Source organism: Bos javanicus, chromosome 4 (genome assembly GCF_032452875.1).
Source record: "Bos javanicus breed banteng chromosome 4, ARS-OSU_banteng_1.0, whole genome shotgun sequence".
Taxonomy (NCBI): domain Eukaryota; kingdom Metazoa; phylum Chordata; class Mammalia; order Artiodactyla; family Bovidae; genus Bos; species Bos javanicus.
Window position 1 is genome coordinate 45,315,930 of NC_083871.1, and position 19,953 is coordinate 45,335,882.

At 37.6% G+C, this 19,953-nt stretch overlaps 1 protein-coding gene across 4 annotated transcripts in view; it reads right to left on the minus strand.

Annotated features, from left to right (window-relative positions):
• RELN (reelin) overlaps positions 1 to 19,953 on the minus strand; it is a 557,702-nt gene that overhangs the window by 103,124 nt on the left and 434,625 nt on the right. For all 4 annotated transcript variants that reach the window (XM_061413895.1, XM_061413894.1, XM_061413897.1 and 1 more), the window contains 6 exons: positions 18,408 to 18,579; positions 17,734 to 17,934; positions 12,366 to 12,598; positions 4,639 to 4,796; positions 2,935 to 3,142; positions 1,679 to 1,755 (listed from right to left, as the gene is read on the minus strand). In XM_061413895.1, the coding sequence (XP_061269879.1) occupies positions 1,679 to 1,755; positions 2,935 to 3,142; positions 4,639 to 4,796; positions 12,366 to 12,598; positions 17,734 to 17,934; positions 18,408 to 18,579 (1,049 nt within the window). The remainder of the gene's footprint in view (positions 1 to 1,678; positions 1,756 to 2,934; positions 3,143 to 4,638; positions 4,797 to 12,365; positions 12,599 to 17,733; positions 17,935 to 18,407; positions 18,580 to 19,953) is intronic.

Sequence of the window (19,953 nt, forward strand, 5' to 3'; positions counted from 1 at the left end):
TCATGGGATTCTCCAGTCAAGAATACCAGAATGGGTTGCCATGTCCTCCTCCAGGGGATCTTGGGGTCGAACCAACACCTCTTATGCCTCCTGCATTGGCAGGTGGGTTCTTTACCATTAGTGCCACCTGGGAATTCCTGTAAAGGAACAGGTTTTCCCAAAACAAATATGTTTCTAGGCTTAAGGATCTGGATGAGGAAACTTAGAGACCAGGGCTCTCTGCAGTTACCTGTTTACTGATGGAGAGGAGAATGAATGATTTAGGGTAGTGTATCCATTTACAAAGAATGTTCAAACTACCACACAATTGTACTCATTTCACACGCTAGTAAAGTAGTGCTCAAAATTCTCCAAGCTAGGGTTCAACAGTAGTATGTGAACTGAGAACTTCCAGATGTTCAAACTGGATTTAGAAAAGGCAGAGGAACCAGAGATCAAATTGTCAGCATCCGTTGGATCATCGAAAAAGCAAGAGAATTCCAGAAAAACATCTACTTCTGCTTCATTGACTATGCTAAAGCCTTTGACTGTATGGATCACAACAAAATGTGGAAAATTCTTCAAGCAATGGGAATACCAGACCACGTTACCTGCCTCTTGAGAAACCTGTATGTAGGTCAACAAGCAACAGTTACAATCAGACATAGAACAACAGACTGGTTCCAAATTGGGAAAGGAGTACATCAAGAGTGTATATTGTTACCCTGCTTATTTAACTTACATGCAGAGTACATCACGCGAAATGCCAGGCTAGATGAAGCATAAGCTGGAATCAAGATTGCCAGGAGAAATGTCAATAACCTCAGATATGCAGATGACACCACCCTTATGGCAGAAAGTAAAGAGGAACTAAAAAGTCTCGTGTTGAAAGTGAAAGAGGAGAGTGAAAAAGTTGGCTTAAAGCTCAACATTCAAAAAACAAAGATCATGGCATCCGGTCCCATCATTTCATGGCAAATGGATGAGGAAACAATGGAAATAGTGACAGACTTAATTTTTTGGGGCTCCCAAATCCCTGCAGATGGTGACTGCAGCCATGAAATGAAAAAAAATGCTTGCTCCTTGGAAGAAAAGCTAAGACAAACCTAGACAGCATATTAAAAAGCAGACACATTACTTCGCTGAGAAAGGTCCATCTAGTTAAAGCTATGGTTCTTCCAGTAGTCATGTATGGATGTGAGAGTTGGACCAATATGAAGGTTGAGCACAGAAGAATTGATGCTTTTGAACTGCGGTGCTGGAGAAGACTCTGGAGAGTCCCTTGGACTGCAAGGAGATCCAATCAGTCAATCCTAAAGGAAATCAACCCTGAATATTCACTGGAAGGACTGATGCTGAAGCTGAAGCTCCGATACTTGGCCACCTGATGCAAAGAGCTGACTCACTAGGAAAGACCCTGATGCTGGGGAAGATTGAAGGCAGGAGGAGAAGGGAATGACAGAGGATGAGATGGTTGGATGGCATCAGTGACTCAATGGACATGAGTTTGAGCAAGCTCTTAGAGATGATGAAGGACAGGGAAGCCTGGTGTGCTTCAGTCCATGGGGTTGTGAAGAGTCAGATATGACTGAGCAATTGAACAATAAATCAGTTTACAAAATTTCAGCCAAACTTTGGGAGGAGAAAGAACTACTTTGCTAGGAGTAACTGTAGTTTTTATGGAAATATAGCACCTTACCTTCATTTCTAGCTCTTGGTTTGATGCAGGTAATCCCTGAAGTTTTGCTTCCAATTTGTATATAAAACTGAACCAGTCTGGGGGGAAAAAACCCAAAACACCACACCTCAGTTTACTTAAAAACATGAATTCAGAAGACATCTAGCCTTCTGTATTTTGACACGGTAAAAAGTAAAACTCCTGTAATTCTTAGGTACTATTTTTAAACACAAAGGGCATATGACAAGCAGAAACTACCTAGATTAGATAGTAGGCTAATTCTATAACCATTCAGAAAAGTTAATTGATATGACCATTAATTTTATTTTGGAATAATGATTTAAACAAAAGGAAACAAGTTAACTTCATTTCCCTATGACACTCTGAGGCAACTTAATGAAATCACTGAAATGGAATTCCTTTAAATTGAGATGATACTATCCTTGGAAACTCAGGAGGAAAAATCTAACATTAAAAACTTGTATGTTACATTTGTTTAGGGCCAGACAATTACTTCTACTATGGATTTAAACTCAGATGGTTTAATTTTTAACAACTGTCTCTCAATTAGTGCGATGTAATCTATGCCTCAGTCACTATAAACCAAGCTACATGACAGGGTTAGCTCTGTGAGAAGGACTCAGAAGGAAGGGGAAAGAGACTGAAGGTAGAAAACATATGACACAGAATCCAGATTTTAGTGAGAAGAAGCTCTAAAAGCTTCAAACATTTCTTTAGCTTCCTTTCTTCCAATTCTAAAATAATTTGATTAAAACTAAAGAAGCACAGTTATATTTTAGATGTGCTACTATTTCATTTGCCCTTAAAACTAAGCACTTATTTATTGTACCAGTAGGTGTCAGTGTAGGTATTTTAAATTTCTGGAATAGCCTTCAATAAGTGAATACAAATAAACTTAGATAAATGGGGCACCACATTTTTGGACACAGAATTCAAAGTTGCAAAAAATTATTTGTTTCTCTTGGCATATATTAAAATTAATATCAAATAATCTTCATAATAACAGAGAACTTTAGAAAACCAAGCTGACATATATTAGACACACAGGCCTTGGTGATGACTGCATGCTGATTAATGAATTAGAGTATAAGTTTTGCAGAATCTATTTTATTATAAATTTATGCTTCATTTTTATATATCAGAATCTATGTAGAGAAACATTACTATGTGAACTCTGAAAAGAACAGTGTTGTAGATTAGATCATACAGTAAGGTAAATATTATGTTCATGAAGAAGTGACCAGTTAACTACTTACCTGATATTCCTGGTGTCCAGAGGGACAGTCCTCGCTTCCCTTTTTCCAGGGCCACTGAAGTAGAGAGACTTGCCATCATTAAGTGTTCCACAGCCTGTTCCAACCTGGCCTCCGGTTATCTTGTACCACAGCGGGCTGAGCTTCCCCTCAAATCTATCGAACATCTCACTGTGATTAGGGACAATAGACACACAGGTTCCTTGTGCAGCTTCCGAGAAAAGAAATACAGAGGAGACAGGTTTTGTTAAAATCATGAAACATTAGAAGGTACATTAGTGTGTGGGCAAAGGAGACATTGCTATAGGTGTTAGGGGGAAGAAACCATATGAAAATTCAAACCTCAAGCATCTGCCTGAAATACAGTCATCACTGCTGCTGCTGCTGCTAGGTCACTTCAGTCATGTCTGACTCTGTGTGACCCCATGGACAGCAGCCCACCAGGCTCCCCCGTCCCTGGGATTCTCCAGGCAAGAACACTGGAGTGGGTTGCCATTTCCTTCTCCAATGCATGAAAGTGAAAAGTGAAAGTGAAGTTGCTCAGTCGTGTCCGACCCTCAGAGACCCCATGGACTGCAGCCTAACAGGCTCCTCCATCCATGGGACTTTCCAAGCAGGAGTACTGGAGTGGGGTGCCACTGCCTTCTCCGACAGTCATCTCTACTATCATCAAAACAGTATTCTGCTTCTATTATTCTAAATTTTTAAACACAAACACAGAGGGAACCACACGGTCTCATGATTTTTGTTAACCAGAGGATTTGTGTAAACTGAGATACAAGATTTTGTCCACAAACAAAACGTGCTCATTTGTTGTCCTCGTATTAGAGGATCAATATAGGGAGTTTATCCCAGATTTAAGAAAAAACACCCTGAAACTACGAGTGACAGCACTCTACAGAAGGCCTGTAACAACATATGTGTGTCTTTAGTCACATGCCAGATGAAGAGCAGAACACTGAAAAGCTGGGAAGGATCCTTTGAAGTTAATTCCAGGAAAATTCTATAAAAAGATTACAAAGCTTATAATATTTTCTCCCATTTTACTCTTTAATCTCAGCTTCCTTTTTACTTTTGCTTGTAGCAACATCTAAGGGTGATTGTGGTCAAAAAATACTTCTCTTGTTAAGTTTTTGTTTGGCAGTCTTGCATTTATCATTTCGTAAGTTGACTTTTACTTTAAATGTATAAAATTACACTTCATATAAAAGCAATGTAAAGAGCACAGGACGCCTAATGCTTAAGAGCTTGGCTGCCAGGGATTAAAGCTGAGCTCTAGCAACATTTAGCTGTGTGACCTTGGGACAGTTACTGTGTGTCTTTGTGTCTGTTTCCTCAAGTGTAAACAGGGACAACGACAGTACTATGTTATAGGGTTATCTGTGAATTAAATGAGGTGAAATAAAAAACACCTACTGTAGGGCTTGGCATGAAGTAGGGATTCAAGTAATGTTAATTATTATCACTATTATTAGTAAATGAATATACTTAAGGGATGAAATATGTGTTATCATGCTTTCCCTTCTTAGGCAGCTCAAAACTACAAAATATTTCAGTGCCTCATTTGCCTAGGTTACAAATTTCTATAATTTTGGGACTTAAGAATAAATACTTAAGAATATATTTCCTTGGAAAAAGTAACATGAAATATAGTACTCAGAGATGAATATTTTACAAACAGATCATCAGACTTGTCTGCAGCCTTACCGGTGTACCCCAGGTCACAGAAACACACCCCTGAAACGCAGTCCCCATGGCCACTGCAGTAACTGGGACAAGGCTCTGATATGTATACGCCATCCAAAGCAAAAGGAGGCACATTCTTCTGGGAGCTGCTCTCCTGGATCCATCGGAATCTGGTCTTACTGTTGGGAAAAACAGCACATGTGTTTCTTGTACCAATATCTCATACCAAAGCACTGAAATACAGAACAGTTCAGAAAAACTCAAGAGATACATATTTATTTGGAAGTCACGTTCACTTGATTGGACACTTAACCTTCAAAAGTGTCTCTCCCAAATCTTTCTCAAAACTTCTTGATATTTTCTTCAGCATAAATGTCTAAATATCAGGAGGATTTCAAATAAAGAAGATTCTGATGGCCAGAAACATAGCTTTTTTTATTCTTGCATATTTTAAGAGGATATTTGGGAATCTTTGAAACCATCAAATAGAATGTACTTTGTTAGGACAAATAAGGGGACTATGGCTCTGCCATTTGCATGATTCTGGTAGGAAAGAATCAAGTTTGTACTGACAGCTCTATTCTCACCTGTTGCCTTCCTTGCCTTCTTCACTTTTCATCTTGAAGTCTTCAAGATGCTTTTTCTACAAACTTAGCAACCAGCTGGGCTGCCAACGAACACTGGTAACTGCCAACAAACAAAAGAGGGACCTGGTCCCAGTGCTTCAAAACCCTGGAACATGAGTGGCCTGGGCTACTGCCCAGTCCTATTTTCCTCATAAATTTTGAGGCTGCCAAACTAAAACTTTTCCCAGTTGCTTTCTAATATTTCCAATCCTTTCAACACATCTCGTTTCCTTTCAAATACATGGAAACCCACCTACATCTATAACTTCATAACAAGAAAACATCTCTTCCTTCTCAATTCTACTAACATTAAAGAGGGACAATAGATTAGATTATCTAAATACCAATTAATTATGCTGCCATTATTTATAGATTCTTGAGTTAATTCAGTCTCTAAGTAAAGAAGAGTAAAGAATCTTAAAGATTAATGAAGACTATCAAAGATAATTGTAGATAAAGATGGTTCCTTTTCTCCTCTATTATTATGAAAATAATATAGCAGTATCAGAGTACATTTCTTTCTGGCTCTTCAAATAACTATGGTAATTTGGCAACACTGAATCATAACCCTGGCTTTCTTCTTCATTATTTTAAGTTATCTACATTTGGCACATTTACAAATGTAGGCAACAATGTTGTTTACTAGGTTTAAGAAGTTTTTCAGTGATTAATTTCTATTAATGCAAGCCTTAACACATTTTTCAATGTGTCAAAAGGAAGGTAAATGCATCTTTTATTTCCTTTGAAGTTAACTCAAAATGTATTGGTCTTATTTATTAAGGCAAAAGAGAACAGAATTGAAGATTAGCAAAACAAAGCAAAACCAAAAAATGAAAAGAAAAAAGAAAGTACAATTGTAAAGCCATGGGCTTTAGGAAAATTCTTCCCAATAGAGTCATAATATTATTTAACTGGTGAAGATATTTTTCCTTTCAAAGGAAATAAATGGAATTGGTGAAAAGCATCTTTTGCCAATTGTTTGTAGTAAAATGGTAAGATCTCTGTGCCCCTTCCAAAAGATAGGCTGTACACCTATAATAAAAAAGAAACACTTTGATTCCCTGGTAGAAGTCTTTTTTAATTAAAGTCACACTTGCCTTTTCTGTTTAAGTTTCTATAATAGAACTCAGAGAAACATGGATCTATAATTTCTGCCCCTCAGAAAGCAAAATTCCCCTTTATCCTGCATGTTCCAGATAAGGTAGTAGAAGATAACACACTCTCTCTTTACTCCCTTTCCAATTGTCATCTTTGTTCAGAGGATGCCTGAGCGATCTGGAGAACCAGTTTCTACCCCTGTCCTTCAGCCCACCACACTTCACAGGGGTGTTGCATCTGCCACTTAAACCAGGAAGGTAAGCACCTGTGCACTGCTTTGTCTTGTGATGTGTGGTGGTGGAGGAGACACTGGGCAGAATATTAAGCAGCTGAGCTTCTAGCCCTTCCCAGAGATGCTGACTTTCTGCATTTGGCATAGAGAGCCAAGAGCAGGATGAGTGGCTGTATGGTTCGGGATGAGAGTCAGCAGGGAGGTATCAGCACATATTTACCACCACCAATGTTCCTCCTCTGTAGGCAAGAACCAAGAGAATTAATATGAGCACAAACTGTTCCTTTGAGAAAATCAGCTTAGAATTATTTGTAAAAGAAAAATGTTCTAGTAACTATTATAATAAGCATGTTGGTTTGTGGCAAAATAGTTCCAAATTTTAACAATTTTCACTTACAATTCTCAGCTTTTCAACACTGCATTTGGAGATATCTGAGTTTAACATACTGCAGAAGAAACAAATAATAGCTCATTTGCTTGGGTTGAAGCAATAACATATTTACTATTCTGTAGTAGAGAGCTCTCCATCACAAATGCCATCCCGAGCAAGTTGGATAGTATTCAAACAAACCAGGAAGCCAAATCCTAATGAATAAGATTTTGTCTTCCAAAAGCTGAGATCTAAGAAAATATTGATAAATTGGAAGCCTCAAAATATTGGCTCATTTTGTAATAATAAGGACAGTCTTTTCTTATTTCTCGGATGTGGCTTTACCAACTGGGTGATTCTACTTAGCATCAAACAAACTGCAGTTTCAGATTCAACTCTATATTATCTGGCTTTGGGGTATCACACCAGCATTGTGTTCCTTGGCTCCTGATTCTATGGACTACTTTTAAAGCGATGTCTTCCAATATCCTGATATTCTAGACACTGCAGCAAAGATTTACCCCCTTATGCTCCCCAGCTTCATGACATGTTGCACTTGTCTATCTGGAAAACATAAGGCTGGGCCACAGTTTCAGAAGAAAAGGTTAGTTTTCATTCCAATCCCCAGAAAAGGCAATGCCAAAGAATGCTCAAACTACTGCACAATTGCACTCATCTCACACACTAGTAAAGTAACGCTCAATATTCTCCAAGCCAGGCTTCAGCAGTACATGAACCATGAACTTCCAGATATTCAAACTGGATTTAGAAAAGGCAGAGGAACCAGAGATCAAATTGCCAACATCTATTGGATTATCAAAAAAGCAAGAGAGTTCCAGAAAAACATCTATTTCTACTTTATTGACTATGCCAAAGCCTTTGACTGTGTGGATCATGACAAACTATAGAAAATGCTTAAATAAATGGGAATACCAGACCACCTGACCTGCCTCTTGAGAAACCTGTATGCAGGTCAGGAAGCAACAGTTAGAACTGGACATGGAACAACAGACTGGTTCCAAATCGGGAAGGGAGTATGTCAAAGCTGTATATTGTCACCCTGCTTATTTAAGTTATATGCAGAATACATCATGAGAAACGCTGGGCTGGAAGAAGCACAAGCTGGAATCAAGATTGCCAGGAGAAATATCAATAACCTCAGATATGCAGATGACACCACCCTTATGGCAGAAAGTGAAAAAGAACTAAAGAGCCTCTTGATGAAGGTGAAAGAGGAGAGTGAAAAGTTGGCTTAAAGCTCAACATTCAGAAAACTAAGATCATGACATCTGGTCCCATCACTTAATGGCAAATATATGGGGAAACAGTGGAAACCGTGACAGACTTTATTTTCTTGGGCTCTAAAATCACTGCAGATGGTGTCTGCAGCCATGAAATTAAAAGACACTTGCTTCTTGCAAGAAAAGTTATGACCAACCTAGACAGCATATTAAAAAGCAGAGACATTATTTGCCAACAAAAGTCCATCTAGTCAAGGCTATGTTTTTTCCAGTAGTCATGTATGGATATGAGAGTTGGACTATAAAGAAAGCTGAACACTGAAAAATTGATGCTTCTGAACTGTGGTGTTGGAGAAGACTCTTGAGAGTCCCTTGGACTGCAAGAAGATCCAACCAGTCCATTCTAAAGGAAATCAGTCCTGAGTGTTCATTGGAAAGACTCATGTTGAAGCTGAAACTCCAATACTTTGGCCACCTGATGTGAAGAACTGACTCATTTGAAAAGACCCTCATGCTGGGAAAGACTGAAGATGGGAGGAGAAGGGGATAACAGAGGATGAGATGGTTGGATGGCATCACTGACTTAATGGACATGAGTTTGAGTAAACTCTAGGAGTTGGTGATGGACAGGGAGGCCTGGCGTGCTGCAGTCCATGGTGTCACAAAGAGTCAGACACAACTGAGCAACTGAAGTGAACAGTTTCAGAAAAACATGGGGAGAGAAGGGCAGTGGTGGGGGTGAGGATTACAAGGGTTGCTATGTTACAATGCCCAGTTTGAGATGGGCAATAAGCAGGATGAAAGGGCTATTTAGCTCCAAAGGCAGATATGTCCTTATGGAAAAGGAAATATGTCTCAGAGGATGAAGCCTATAGAGTAGAAGAAACACCTGAGAAGAACAAAAGATTAGGGAACTACTTACCAGGAGAACTGTCAAACTTTCTTATCCTGGACATTGCTGTAACAGCTATCTTGCTGGCTTTCAGAATTCTGGTGAACCAGTGTTTGCTATGTGCTTCCCATTCTTTTCATTTTCCTGAGTGGGCAGTGTTTATTATGTTGTTATATATATTATTATTATATTATGTTTATCTTATCTCATTGTTGTATGTTGGGTAGGGGTGGGGTAGATAAATCTTTTTTTTTTTTTTTCAGTTCCTAGATCTGTGAGTCATATCCAGGGAACCTTGATATGAGATAAATGACTTAGAGCCTGATACTATGATGGGACAAGTCTTTAAGGGTCTTGGGAGGAAAGTGAGTGTATTTTTATGGGGAACAGATATGAATCATAGGGCTAGGACAAACTATATTAGGTTGTTATAACAATGACTGGTAGCTCAGTTGGTAAAGAATCCGCCTGCATTGCAGGAGATCCTGGTTTGAATCCTGGGTTGGGAAGATCTTCTGGAGAACGGATAGGCTACCCACTGCAGTATTCTGGCCTAGAGAATTCCATGGGCTGTATAGTCCATGGGGTCACAAAGAGTTGGACCCAACTGAATAACTTTCACTTTCACATGGATCACACCTACTTATGTATATCTTCTATAAGATTTTTCTGCACTTTCTATCAAAAAGAGGAGTCTGTTTTCTCACTCTCTGTATCTAGACTTGCCTTGTGACTTGCTTTGACTCCTAGGATGTGGCAGTAAGATAGAGCCTGGCAGCTTCTACTTTTGTTTTTTTCTAACACTGGAACCACCCAATTGTGGATATTGTTATGAATACTGGGGTGGATACTGGGATGAAAACCACATAGAGATAAAGGTCCTACTAATCCCAGACACTAATCAACCTACCAACTGAAAAAAGCTACACTATAAAGGAGAGATGAGCAGAAGAACTACCCAATCAATTCCATAAAACCGTGAGAAATAATAAGCCACTGCTGTCTTAAGCCACTATGTTTTGGAGAGGAATGTTGCACAGCAATAGGTAACTGTACAAATATTATCCTAGGCTCTGAGGGATATGAAAAAGGACTAATGATAGTTTTTAAAAAGTAATGCAAAACCAATACAATATTGTAATTATCCTCCAATTAAAATAAATAAATTTATATATAAAAAAAGTAATGCACCTATGCATTCCTGATCATTTTCCTTCCACTGGTTGAGAGGTATAACAAGGTCTGGAATAGCTGCCTTGGATCCAGAGATAGAAGTTGTGTGTTCAGAATGGCAGAGATTTCCTGTCAGTTCTGAACTGCTCACCTTTGGACTATTATGCAGTAAAGAATGGATTTCTATCTTGTTTAAGCCTTGTTAAGCATTTGATTTAGTTTGCTTTTATAGTAGCTAGACCTGTATCCTAACTAAAGCAGAATGCAAGTCAAATTATTAAATTTCACTAAAGAAGGTCAACTCATCAACTCTGGCACAAACCAAGTCATTTGAATCTCTCTGATACACAACAAAGTACACTGGCATGTAAAGACAAAAAATTACTTATAAGTTGATCTTAGATCCAATGACTGATGAATTCTTTCTTGGAATAGTTGGCATTTAAAGATTATGCTCCAAAGTTTAGTAGATTACCACAGAAACTTATATATCCTGACCATACAAGTTTCTTACCTATCTGAGAAGTCTGTATACCAAAATCTATGGTGCAGTTTTTGAAGGTATGCATAACTAATTAACAAGGAAGGAAGAGAACACAACCAGGATATCCAGCTAGATATAAATCTGGTGATCAATTAGGTGAAAGATTATATACAGAATGGTCTCTACAAACATTATAGATAAACCACCCCCATAGTTTCTTAGCTTTTATCATTCTGTCAGTCAGGATGAGATATGTTATGCTGATGTAACATGCAGCCCCCAGTCTCAGTGGGTTAACCCAACAAAAGTTTATTTCTGGCTTATGCTATATGTCCAGTACAGGTTGTAAGAAAGTCTGCTGATTGCAGAAATGCAAGGACCCAGACTGATGTAAGCTTCATCACAAAAGGTGCTTTCATGAAATAGATATGATGGCAAAACGCACATGGACTCAAAGTCATATGTTTCATTTCCACTCACATTTCATTAGGCAATGCCTAACTTTAAAGAGTCCTACCATATTCTAGGAAGAAAGTAAGGCTGGAAATAATGTTGAATGGCATTAATGAGTAGCTCACTAAGAGTTGGACACAACTGAGCGACTTCACTTTCACTTTTCACTTTCATGCATTGGAGAAGGAAATGGCAACCCACTCCAGTATTCTTGCCTGGAGAATCCCAGGAACGGGGAAGCCTGGTGGGCTGCCGTCTATGGGGTCACACAGAGTTGGACACGACTGAAGCGACTTAGCAGCAGCAGCAGCAGCAACCTCTATATTAAGTTACATCACCAGCAGTACAAATAGACCTATTATATCATCTCAGTTCTGCACAGAAATGCTTTGACTGAGTCACAATTGAATATTATGTTCTAGGATTCAATTAAAAAGTGTCCACTTGAATGCTTCATCTTCTGAAAAAAATATAGTTAAAACACTGATCTTGATGTTACCTACTCCACCCAACACAAAGATACATATAGGCACTACAAATGTATTTTAGAAAAAAGTACACTTAATTTTTTTTATCAGAATGTATATATTTTCTTTTATCTTATTCAACAATGAGAACCAAATGACCCTATCTCCTGACCTCTCACACTTTGTCCTAGCTGCCAGGAAGCTAAGAGTTAAACTTGTTGATTTATTACAAAAACTAATTTGCTTCAAGTTCTTAATCCATTTAGCTCATGCTTCTGTCAATTGATTTAAAATCTTTTTCTCTATTGTATTAATATGTATCTTAATGATGAGATATCTCAAATTGTCTATTCAAGGAGGCATTAAGTTAGAAAAAAATCACCACATAGTGAAAGTCTGTTACAATAATGCTTTATAAGTCACTTAGCTTTTAAACATCTTCTGGTTAATGCTGTAATCCCAGTGCCCAGGAAGAACTTGGCACAGGTAGGTGGCTCAATAAGTATTTGTTGAATGAATGAATGGATGAGTAAGTGAATAAACTTTTTCACAAATGTGTGTGTCATTTTCTCAAGAGTCATTACTTGGATAGATACTGCTAGAGGTTATGAATTCTTTTAGGTTATTGAGATATATGAAATGAAGGTATTGAGATAAATATATGCTCCTTAGAAATGGCAACTATGGCACATGGTAAGAATGGGCACTTTACCTGGATGCAAGAGACCTTGGAATAACAATGGTGATTCTTGTCCATTCTTCAAAGTCCCCCGTGTGATACATGGTGGGTTCACTCAGTTCTCTGGAGTTTCCTTCACATCCCTTGCCTGCAGAAGCTGGGTAACAGCCTTCTTTCACCAGAAACCAGGACATTCCAGCATCATGAGAGTACTGAAGAAGAACTGGGGCAGCACTGCTGAATTGATTGGCACACCCAATGTTAAGCTGTTAAAAAGAAAGAATTACACAGGTTTTGGTTTCAAGACATCACTTAACAAATTAGGTGCTAGAGCAGTCAGGCTTCTTTCTACTGAGTTTGCACAAATTTACAATGATAAGACATGCAGCTCAATTCCAACCAAGATCTTTTCATAGTGTCTGGAAATCTCTGTAAAAGCAATAGGGGCTTTTCAATAGAAAGCAGGACCAGCTTCCCATTTTGTGGACTTCTTGAGATTACAGGAGAGAAGAGAGAGCATAGATGTGATCAGAGTCTTGGACAAAAGATGAGAAGTCAAGAAACTGTTTTCTTTTCCTTTCCCAGACTGAGGATACAAACAGAGGGAAGCAGATGATAGAGAGCTGTCCTCTTTAGAACATGAAGGTCACTGAAGCTGTCCTCTGCTTTAGGGGGACAGGCATCTTTATTCTGTTTTCTTACAAAAGCTCAGTAAGAAATCACTGCCAACTTATATGAAAGAATTAAGTTTCTGGCACAGCATTGAATAAGCAATATAATCCAGAAATAAACCATTGCTCTTCTATGCACTTGTGGAGATGATTGTCATTACAGGATTAAAAATATTCAAAAAATTGTAAAAAATGCAACCTATATCACAATGCTATAGCACAACCATTAAAAAAATAAATTTATTTATTTTTGGTTGTGCTGGGTCTTTGTTGCTGCATGGGCTTTTCTCTAGTTGTGGCGAGCAGGGGTTTCTCTGTAGTTATGGTGCCCAGGTTTCTCACTGAAGTGGCTTCTCTTACTGTGGAGCACAGACTATGGGCTGGAGGGAGGCTTCAGTAGTTGTAACATGTGGGCTCAGTAGTTGTGGCTTCTGGGCTCTAGAGCATAGGCTAAATAGTTTTGTTGCACAGGATTAATTGCTCTGAGGCATGTGGATCTTCCTGGATCAGGGATTGAACCTGTGTCTCCTACACTGGTGTGTGTGTATGTTAGTCACTCGGTTGTATCCAGCTCTTTGCGACTCCATGGACTGTAGCCCCCCAGGCTTCTCTGTCCATGGAATTCCCCAGGCAAGAATACTGGAGTGAGTTGCCACTTCCTTCTCCAGAATTGGCAGGCAGATTCTTTACCACTTGAGCCACCAGGGAAGCCCCTAGAACAACCATTTTTTTTCTGTTTTCTCTTCTAATCTTTATAAGGAAGTATACCAATATCTAGGAGTAGTACTACTGAATCAAAATGTAGAAACTGTGAATTTCCTATTTATATGTGTTCATTTTTAATCACTTAGATTCAAATGAATCAGTTTTACACAGCACTGAATGCTACTAAAGCTTTGACAGTTTCTTTCTAAATTAATAAATATATAAATGATTGTATTACTGTTTTAGTTTATATTTTTTAAAAGTTGTAAATGTGAAACTCTTCCTGAAATTTAATCACATGCTGTCTTAGATCACATGATCTATTCATATGTTATTTCATTTGTTGGTTGGTGCCATCATAGGATTGTATAAGGCTTTATAACTAAGAATAGTCAAATTTTATAGAAAAAATTGAAGAACGCAAGAGAACATAATCATGACCAAAAAATAAAGGATGAAGGAAAGATAGGTCCCTAGGCAAATAAAATTGGGTCAGAGCTCAAGAGGTCAACCAGCTCCTCCTTGTGATTGTAAAGTAGCTTGAGTCAGTCTGTCAAAAATGGGAAGAACACATATATTCCTTAATTCCATGCTCAGAGCTAGAAAGCATCTCTCAGAAGGATTTATAATATGGCTAGTGGCAATTCTACTGTGATTCATTTATCCAAGTTTACATAGTTAAATGTCAAGAAAACAAAGACCTGACCCTCTAAGATGCAAGATCACCTCTTGTAACACAAACGCTTTTATTATATTACTTAGTTAGCATAGCCTTTGGCTGGCCTGTGGTGAGAGGAGTCACACTGGGCACACATAGTTAGCTTTCTGTCTTAGATTTATGGCAAAAGTAGGTAAGTCAATGGAGCTTTCAGTTCTGTGACAAGTTTGTGATTTTATTCGTTATGGACCATTTAGCCTGCTTCTTAACTGCTGATGTTTTCTAGAATTCAATTCTTGGCTTTCTTACCTTTTTACTCCATACAAGCTCGCTAATCTCATTCACAATCATAATTTCAGATTCCTTCTAAATCCTTATGACTCCCAGATACTCTCAGGCTCTCTGAACAATGTACATAACTGCTTCTTGTGTGTTTGTATTTCAGCAATCCATGAGCATGTGTGCTCAGTCATGTTTGACTCTTTGCAACCCCATGGACTGTAGCTTGCCAGGCTCCACTGTCCATGGGATTTCCCAGGCAAAAATGCTGGAATGGGTTGCCATCTCCTCCTCCAGGGGATCCTTCTGACCCAGGGATCGAATCTGCATCTCCTGTCTTGGCAGGTGGATTCTTTTACCACTGAACCACCTGGGAAACCCTTAGCAATCCACAGGCATCCCTAAATCCACAGGTCCAAGTCTTCTCATCATCCACCACCCTAAAACAAATCTTCCTATTCCTGAATTTCTGATTTCAGTGACTTGAGCCAGAAATGTGGGAGTCATTCTAGAATTCATTCTATCACCCAATAGGTTACCCAAACCTGTTGACTGCACCTTTAACATCTTTCAGAACCATCTACTTATAGTCCCAGGCTATGCCTTAGTCTGGCCTCCTCATTTCTTACTTTGATGACTTCTCTAGCATTGTCACTTTACTCAAAATACACTCAGCAATCTGAACACCTCTCTCTGCCTCTTCCACTGTCTCACAGGTCCAAGTTCCCATTATCTATTACTGGGATCACTGAAATAATTGCCTGGCAGTCTTTTTATCTCTGCCTTTGACTCTGCCAGTGTACTACCAGTTACCTGTGTGATTTTTTAAATGTCTAAGTCAAAGTATGTCACTCTTCTGCTAGCTATTTTATGTATTATGTAGTGTAGGTACAGTGTTAGTTGCTCAGTCATATCTGACCCTATGGACTGTAACATACCAGGCTCCTCTGTCCATGGAATTCTCCAGGCAAGAATACTGGAGCAGGTAGCCATTCCCTTTTCCAGGGGCTCTTCCCGAACCAGGGATGAAACCCAAGTTTCCTGCATTGTAGGCAGATTCTTTATTATCTGAGCCACCAGGGAAGCCCGTTTTATGTAGAGCAAAAGTCAAAGTCTGATCTTTTTTTTTCCCTACCAGTCTCCCCTTCCTCACTTTGCTTTAGTCACAGTGGCGTCCTTGTGGTTTCTTGAACTTTTCCAAGCACACTCCTACTTCAAGGCATTTGTCCTTTTTGTTCTATCTGTTCTCTTTTGTTCTTTCTTTGTCTCTATTCCTAGCTATTTTCATAGCCTAAAAAGAAGCCTGGAACACAGTAAAGGTTTTATAAATAGTTTTTCCTCCTGTTAAGTCAATAGAATGATCCTTCTAAAACACAGGTCTGATTCTCACATTCAATGGGTTAAACATCTTCCATGACTCATTGCTGTTGGATTAATATCTCAGTGACTTAGTGTATCACATAAAGCTCATTAGAATCAACCTTATCTTGGCTCTAAACTCAAATTTCCAACATTTCCATTCTCATTTGCACTTTCCTGTATTTTCACATAGTTGCACACTCTGTTCTAGCTGAAATTTCCCACCTCCTCCATTTTGCAGTCTGCTAAGTCTCTGTATTTCCAGAAACTTCCTATTTTAACTCATCCATCCATCTATCCATTTAACTAATAGATAATTTTGGAGTACCTGCCATATGCCAGGAACCATGTCAGGTACTCCCACAGCATCAGTGATTCTACTGCAACTGTTCACTTTTCTGGCTCACTTGCTAGTTTCTTGAGGGCTTGGCTACATTTCTCATCTCTGTATTCCTAGCACTTAGTGTTGACACAAGGCAGGCAGTCATCAAAACTTAACCAGCACTGTACCTTTTTTGGACAAATAACATCAAGTTCTTATTACAGATTCCAAATATACATTAACAATTCCTAAATGACTCATATTACCTGCCTATTATCAACTGATAGCTATAAATCAACAATTTCTGGTGTGATTGTAGAATTGAGACTTTTCTTAGGCATTTTGCATTATGTTTTGAAACATTTAATAATATTTTCTCTATTTAGATTTTTAAACTTTAGAATACCACCTCGCAGAGTTCAACACCTACACTATCATGATTTTGTGGCTAATTAATTAGAAAAAGTGCCAGATGAGAAACAGCATACTATTCTGACAATGTATTGCTATTGCTGTTATTCTACTCCCATTTTAGGCAGTACCAACAAAGTAATATAGTTGTACACCATTATTAATGGTTTTCCATGGCAATTTAGCATCAAAATCTAAACAGAGAAGAATAACATTTCACTAATCATCTTATTTATGACTCACTGCCTTGTTTACAGACCTCTGGAAATTATATTTGAAGAGCTTCCCATAAACATCTGATCTCTTTAATAATTCCATTTGTAAATTATTTAACATCTGCATCCTGCCGTTATGTAAGGACCATGTAGTTGTGCTGGATCATTAAAAATGCATTACTCTCGACCCCAGAATTCACCAATGGGATTTTATTATAAACACAATGAAATTTTGATTAGGGTTTTGAAAAAAGAGCTTGTCAAAGTAAATACTTGCTATCCATGTTGACATGTTATCACAGCACTGAAAAATAAGCAGCTTTTAAGAGAACAATGATAATTAAAGTAAAAATATATTGAATCAAAGGAAAAGAAATTATTTGAAAACCCCATAGTAAAAACATAAAATTACTCGCAAATTTAAAAAGTACTAGTTAGCTGAAAAGGAGAACGCATCCATTACCATCCAAAAGCATGGGATTCATTAAGTCACAATCAGATTGAAGTCCTCAAAGTAATCTTTCTTTTTAATTCTGATAGAATTCCACGAGCACTTAAAGAAACACAGTGACACAGCCACTTCTGGGGCTCACTAAAAACTGACAAGCTGTTATCCTTATGGGTAGAGCTAAAAAGCTTTGCCATTCCAAGACTGTTGGAAACTGTTCAGATGAGTCCCTTCACTAACAGAAATATGAACATTTTGTGTTCTTTGTGAATTTCATTTACAAATCTAGAAGATGGTTACTCCTTAATCTGCAAGAAGTTTATGCATAAATACCTTGAATTGCAGCACATATCCAGGCTTCAGAGTCAAATCTCGAGTTACTGCAAATCGGTCCCCATCTGATTTTCCAAACACCATGGCTGATGGCGTGGCAGAGCAGAAAGTTTCATTTTTAACCATTCCTTCATTAGCTAACATCAACCACACACTCATTTGATTCATAGGGTAATCAAAAGCTGGTTTCTCATAAAAGTTCTAATAGAAACAATACAAACAACACAGAAAGGCAATTTGATAGCTTTGAAAAGAAGAAAGGAATTTTCAGTTCATGACATGCTACTATGTGTATTACCATGTATCATTTGTGTTTCTAAGAAAATAAATCAGACTCTCAAACTGTTTTTTAAACTGCCATGAAGTTTTTTTCTCCTGATTATTTAACAACTGAAAGTATTTTGCCACTATATATCTAATTATTTTATAAACAAACTAATAATCACGCTTAATGAATTGGCCAAACTTTCTAGTCTTTTTTTTTTTTTTTACATTTTTTAACATCTAAATAATCTGTGAAAGAGTAGCATAGAGAGGTAAAAAAATATTAGTGCAAACACATAAAACCAAACTACATGTTCAAGTGTCAAGCACTAAATCCTTGGAGGAGTCAGTAATCCCATCCTCTTTTACAATTCTATGTCATCCTGGAGTTCAGACATAATGAGAAATACCTGAGGTAAAGTTGGATTGACAACCGGGATGATCTGTTTTTGTTTCTCAGACAGAATGATGATGTCGTCAACTGCCCACTGGTCATAGTCTTCCCCTGAAAACACAGGCTGCCACCAGCGGAACCTGGTGCAGGGGGTCTTGGCAGCAGCTGGTAGCTCAAGATAGACAAATCTGCATAAAAGCAAATCATTTAGTGCCAGGAAAGGAAAAACTCTGTTTTTCTTAGCAGCTGTTAAAATAACACTAGTAGCAACAAGAGAAAGTTTAGTTTTGCTTGATCTCTTGGTATTTTTGAGAAGTTTCTAAGTTTAGACAAATTAGACAAGAGGTTTAAAGTTGTAAGCAAGTTTAGTCTTGGTCCTGGTTTCTCCATTTGTTATGGTATCTTTTGGAGGCAGATATTTCAACTGAGTTTGATTAACTGAACAATGTCTTTTGACTACCAAGACAATGGTCATAACATTTCTAAAGAAATCCTTAGAAAGAACTGCTCCCTTGCATATTATTGCATTAAAATAGCATTCATTTTTTTCAAAACAGTTCTTACTTTATTAAGGAAAAATATAAATAACCAGTAAAAATGAAACATAAATCACCGATAATCTACCACATGAGAATGGCCTCTGCTAACAGTTTGCTGTATAACATTAAAGCATGTACTCTTATATACAGGTGAGATTATACATATAATTTTGTATCTTACAGTTTAAAAATGAACATTATATCATAAGCACATCCTCATGTCAGTAAAATTATTTAAGATAATTTTACCATTTATATAATTTTTCATCATACAGATGTGCTACTATTTATTTCATCTTTCCTTATAAATAATTCTGTGATGAAAGTCTATGCATATAGTTTTATGTACACTTCAGTTTATTTCTTTAGGGAAGATTCTTCAAAATGGAATTACCAGGCCAAATAAAATGGTCATGTTTAAGGCTCTTGATTTTTCCAAAAATCCAAAGGATTTTTCCAAAATTCTTTCCCGGAATAATGGCATGCAGGATGACATGAGAGCACCTGTCTTGCTGCTCCATGTGGAAAGAGCATTTTGTGTTATTAAAAAATGACCAGCTGACTGTTGAAAAATGGTATCATTTTTTTATTACAAGAGAGGTTGGATATTAATTGTATTTTATTAAACATATGTCTTTCTTGTTTTGTAACATCTATTCATTCCTTTTACCTATTTTTCTACTGGATCTTAGTGTTTTTCTTGATAATTTTTATGAGCTCTTTACAGGAACACTGATCTTCTATTTCTCATATTTGTTGCAAATATTTTCTCAGTTTATTTTTTAAAATTTTTTTCTATTTCCTTTGAAATGGATGTGTTATATGCGTGTTAATTCTTCTACTGAATTTATGTATAGAAAGTTTAGATCTGTTCCCAAGATCAGATAGTAATCTAAATGTTTAAATCTTTAACCAGTCTTTAACATTATCATCTGAGATGTTAGATGACAATCTATATAGATATTTCCCCCCAAGAGCCTACCTGTTTTTTTCTAACACCATTTGATTGAATGACCATTTCTT